The sequence below is a fragment of the Panicum virgatum genome, chromosome 1N (assembly GCF_016808335.1).
Source record: "Panicum virgatum strain AP13 chromosome 1N, P.virgatum_v5, whole genome shotgun sequence".
Taxonomy (NCBI): domain Eukaryota; kingdom Viridiplantae; phylum Streptophyta; class Magnoliopsida; order Poales; family Poaceae; genus Panicum; species Panicum virgatum.
In genome coordinates, this window is record NC_053145.1 from 43,683,108 (window position 1) to 43,688,649 (window position 5,542).

The 5,542-nt window shown below is 42.9% G+C and overlaps 1 protein-coding gene across 1 annotated transcript; it reads left to right on the forward strand.

Annotated features, from left to right (window-relative positions):
• Positions 1-1,761: 1,761 nt before the first annotated feature.
• LOC120655972 (elongation factor 1-alpha-like) lies at positions 1,762-4,673 on the forward strand. The gene is made up of 3 exons (XM_039933962.1): positions 1,762-1,882; positions 2,494-2,978; positions 3,519-4,673. Exons 2-3 carry the CDS (start codon positions 2,517-2,519, stop codon positions 4,398-4,400), a joined length of 1,344 nt encoding a protein of 447 aa, XP_039789896.1. The 5' UTR covers positions 1,762-1,882; positions 2,494-2,516; the 3' UTR covers positions 4,401-4,673.
• Positions 4,674-5,542: the final 869 nt, after the last annotated feature.

Genomic DNA, 5,542 nt, shown 5'->3' on the forward strand with positions numbered 1-5,542 from the left:
TGGAATCAGAATTCCTGACCATTACTCGGCTAAAATTTGTTTTGTGCATCACTCGATTTTTAAACCTCGTTGTCGTTTTATTTCTGGTTTAGAGTTTGTCAATCGGGCCTATCAGCACATCATATTTTCTTCGGATTGAGATCCGCTGCAGTTGGGGTGGCTGACTTTGAGCCACTGCATGTGGGGCCCACTAGCGCTGGGGCCGCTGGCAGTGACCCAATGTCAGCAGCCCCAACGTCAGCTGATCCGGTTCCATTTTCTTCGGCCCTGTTATTAGCATGTCAGCTTTTTTTCTCCAAGGCTGCGCGTTGGAAGAGGTAGAAATGGTTGATCGACGCGTGTGCCAGTGTCCATGTGGTAAACTGGTAACGAATTTTTTCCCCTTATGTGAAGGATGCAATGACTGAATTGGTGGAAGGTAAATCACAACCTAGCCGTTGTGAAAGTAAAACGAGTTGTTTCTGGACCCAATGAAATTAAAGCTGCACTTTGTGGGTCTGCCTTTTGTTTTCTTTTCAGATGGACCGGGAAAAATTGAATTCTTTGTATTTTTTTACCGATTCATGTGCTGCTATTATTCGAACCAAATGGTTAGGATGTAATATATTCATCCAATTCATTTTTTTGCATTTGAAATACTGGTCTTCAAGTAATCTTTGCCAAAATTTTATATGAAGCGTAATCTCTTTTCATTTATTGTATTTTCATCCAGGGTGTAATCTCTTTGGCTAATATAAAATTAATGAAATGCATTTGTTTTGAAGACAACAGTATGTGCGATGTGAAATGCAGCGACAAGATCTTATTATCCTTGTTATTATTTGATTATTAATTGATTTTCCTCAAATCATTTTGTTTTTCTTATCTCAAGTGACTTTGTTGTAGCAGTATACTGTTTGTTTATTTTGGCTAAAGGTTTTTAACACTGCTAGCTGTGGTTGATCCAATCCAAAATATTAGTTGTTCTGGATTCCATGCACAAACGGCACCAGCCATTAATGTAGGACCACTGCGCACATATATCTAGGGGTTGTTTAGGAGGGCTCTACCAAACTGAAGGCGGTTAAGCAAAAAAAAAAACTTCATTCAACTTAGTTCATTTTTCCTCCAACTTACAAAACAACTTTATGCTACAGTGTCTCAATTTTCGTAAAACAGGTGAACAAAAGTCGGTAAAAACCCTCCTGAAGGGACCTCTAGTAATAATAAACCTAGTAGCATAGTACGCAATACTTATGATACACGTATACTATGCATAGCATTGTGCTTCCCGTTCGGTTATAGAGAAAACTAATGCGATTGTGAAAATTGAAACTTGCTAGGTTAGCAATATTAGCGCAGGAGCATCTTATGGTGTTCAAAGAGTAAGAAATGAGCTGATCAATAATCAGGGACGAAACAATAATGTAAGAGAACTATTAATACAAATTTCTAATTATATTCTCCATTGGTCTGCAAGGGGATGAGACCTGATCTCATTGGGCCATGAGCGTCACCAAGCGACAAACGTTATCTTTATTTGATTAATACATTTACACATTTTCAATCATATTTTCCCTGACTAGTTTGATGGCATCATCCTGTTGGTCTGAAAATTGATTGACGCGAGAACAAATTTTACTCGAGACATGGTTAGAAATTCGGGGGAAAAAAAAGGGCGACGGTGTACTCTCTGGCGACGCTGAGCGCGGAGACGGCCGAGAGCTCTCTGGGCCAAAGCGTAGGCCCATGTTGCCGACCTGGTTACTAAAGGCCCATATCCCGACGCTGCCGCCCTTCTATATAATGCCCCGAACCCTAGCGGCCTCAACCCCCACGCCAGTAGCCTCCCCATTCCTCCCGCCGTCACCTGCCCCTCTGCCTCCTCCGGTCGCCGCCTCAGGTATTCCGTCTCCTCCTCTTGCTTGTAGCGATTTGTCCTTCGGGTAGTGGTTGGGTTGTTCATACTAGTATCTCCGATTCCGTTCGGTTTGTAGCTTTTTTGTGTTCGCATGATTCGAGGATTTGATGCGCATGGGTGGTTTCATCTGGATACGGTTAGTTACATAGATCCCGTAGGTTGTTCTGTTAATTGGTTCGGGTCCTTTCCAGCTATCAACTTTCGGTTTAATTGCTGGCCCCTCTGTGGCGTCGGTTATATTCAAACTAGATAGTAGTTCCTTGCTCTGCGAGAGTGGGAGAACTTTTGAACTGATGTAATTTGGTTGCTTCAGTAATTAAATCGGGGAACTCCCCATGGTGCATAAAACTTTGATCCTGTAGGTCGATCTGTTAATTTTTCATGTTGATCGGTTGTTTAGATCTTCAGGATGCTGTATTTGCTTTACTTTTGAGAGACTGCTGCTGTGTATCCTGCTTTGTAGTTCATGTATATACTATAGTTGCAACTTGGGTATTACCGTTTTGGCCTGTAAAATTGTGGATCTACTTTTTATATACTACTCGCTCGTTTGCTCTGATTCGTTTTCCTAACAATTGATTCATTGGATGCAGCGGTTTAAGGTTCACCTGCAGCCATGGGTAAAGAGAAGTCCCACATCAACATCGTGGTCATTGGCCACGTCGACTCTGGCAAGTCGACCACCACCGGCCACCTGATCTACAAGCTTGGTGGTATCGACAAGCGTGTGATTGAGAGGTTCGAGAAGGAAGCTGCTGAGATGAACAAGCGGTCCTTCAAGTACGCATGGGTGCTTGACAAGCTGAAGGCTGAGCGTGAGAGGGGTATCACAATCGATATTGCCCTGTGGAAGTTCGAGACCACCAAGTACTACTGCACTGTCATTGACGCCCCTGGTCACCGTGACTTCATCAAGAACATGATCACGGGTACCTCCCAGGCTGACTGTGCTGTCCTTATCATTGACTCTACCACTGGTGGTTTTGAGGCTGGTATCTCCAAGGATGGCCAGACCCGTGAGCATGCTCTCCTTGCTTTCACTCTTGGAGTGAAGCAGATGATCTGCTGCTGCAACAAGGTATATATGCTAATACCTTGTGTCCTTGTACATATGCTGTATTCCTTTTACCTTTGTATGTTATCCTATACCTGGTGAAATCTCTATGTTTGCTATGCTACTTTAAGTTTGATGTGCTGTCATAACATTTGTATGTCTGTACTTGCTCTATATTTGCTACTATTCTTGTGTTTGTCCATTCTATCTGCCTCCTTGCATTTTCTTGTTGATGTTGAGATGCCATTTAAGTTGGCCTGTTATTTTATTGGTGTCGTTATTGTTCTCTTGGCATAAACTGTATACTTGCAATTGAGGGTTATCTTCTGCTGTCCATGATTGTTTTTCTATGATTTTGTTTATAAGTTACTTGTACTGTTGAATATTTGGTATGCATACAGAATGCGTGCATGACTTTATTCACATGATTGCATTGTTGCGTAGTGTATTGAAATTTAGTAATAGGATCGCGTTGACACTCCTTTATGTATGTACAGTTTGCCTACTGTTCATGCAGATCGGTTCCATTAAGCTAATTATGGCTTTGCTATTTTCTGTTTATAGATGGACGCTACAACTCCCAAGTACTCCAAGGCCCGTTATGATGAGATCGTGAAGGAAGTCTCCTCCTACCTGAAGAAGGTGGGATACAACCCTGATAAGATTGCCTTCGTCCCCATCTCTGGTTTTGAGGGTGACAACATGATTGAGAGGTCCACGAACCTTGACTGGTACAAGGGGCCAACCCTGCTTGAGGCTCTTGACCAGATCAACGAGCCCAAGAGGCCTTCAGACAAGCCTCTGCGTCTCCCCCTTCAGGATGTGTACAAGATTGGTGGTATTGGGACTGTGCCTGTTGGCCGTGTTGAGACTGGTATCATCAAGCCTGGTATGGTTGTTACCTTCGGTCCCAGTGGCCTGACTACTGAGGTGAAGTCTGTTGAGATGCACCATGAGGCTCTCCAGGAGGCCCTTCCTGGTGACAATGTTGGCTTCAACGTGAAGAACGTTGCTGTGAAGGATCTGAAGCGTGGGTATGTGGCCTCCAACTCCAAGGATGACCCTGCTAAGGAGGCTGCCAGCTTCACCTCCCAGGTCATCATCATGAACCACCCTGGGCAGATTGGCAATGGTTACGCCCCAGTGCTGGACTGCCACACCTCCCACATTGCTGTCAAGTTTGCCGAGCTTATTACCAAGATTGACAGGCGGTCTGGCAAGGAGCTAGAGAAGGAGCCCAAATTCCTCAAGAACGGTGATGCTGGTATGGTGAAGATGGTTCCCACAAAGCCCATGGTGGTGGAGACCTTCTCTGAGTACCCTCCTCTTGGTCGCTTCGCTGTCCGTGACATGAGGCAAACGGTTGCTGTTGGAGTCATCAAGAGCGTGGAGAAAAAGGACCCAACCGGCGCCAAGGTGACCAAGGCTGCTGCCAAGAAGAAATGATGTGCCGTGTGGTTTATCCTGCAGCTGCTTTTGCGATACCTAGATGTCTTTTCATTATCACAGCCGCTTTTGCGATACCTAGATGTCTTTTCATTATCACATAAGTTTTGTCTGGTGTCATTGCTGTTATTGTGGGAAGTTTTAAGGTCTGCTGGCGTTGTGCCATTTCTTTGTTTAGTGACTATCTGGTTACTATTTCTGCTTCGGCAAAACTTAAATGCTCTGAGACCTATGTGGAAACCTTATGCATATTTTTTCGTGATTTCTTGTTAATGTTTGTTCTGATTTGCTTTCGGATTGTTTTTTCTGAAGCCTTCCTGCAACAACTGATAACGTGGAACAAAATACGAATCTGATAAATATTCAGCTTAGGTAAACTTACCAATTGAATATTCACTTACAGAGTTGATGCAACAGTATAGTGAAAAGCAGTGACCAGGCCTCAAGGTAACATGGCCTCTTCTATGTTAAGCTTTCCTCTGCAGTTAAGTGTTTGTTAGTTTTTCAGGCACAAGTTGTATAGTACAGAGTGAACTAAGGTAGGCTATCACTAAGGTATAGGTATGCATGGGAACTAAGTTTAGCTAGTTGGTAAGATTTCTTGTGGTGGAATTTAGTCACTCTTGTTTGAATTCTCGACTTGGCATAGATGCTTGTATTTTTCTGAATTTCACTACTAGAATTCCCCAATTTCTCTACAGGCTTTTTCATTCCCTTGGAAAATTTTGAACACCGTAGGGAAGATATTTTTCCCTACAATAGAATTCCAGAATCGTAGGGAAACCAGTGCTTTCCTACGAATCAACCAGTTTTCATTTCAGGTCGCGTTTAGATCAAGTGTAAATTTTTTGAAATGGAATCTTACTATTTCGAAATACTAAATAAAATCTATCTGCAAGACTTTGCACGAATGAATTGTATATCGCGAGATGAATCTAAAGTCTAATTAATCCATGATTAATTCATAATTATCGAACGATTACTGTAGTACCACTATTGCAAATCATGGATTAAGTAGGCTCATTAGATTCACCTCGTGATTTACAACCCATCTGAGTAAATTTTATTTTACAGTAAGGCCCCTAGAGTTTTCACTAATTATCAATAGGTCCTCCCCTGCATCCCCCTCTCATCTCTCTCCC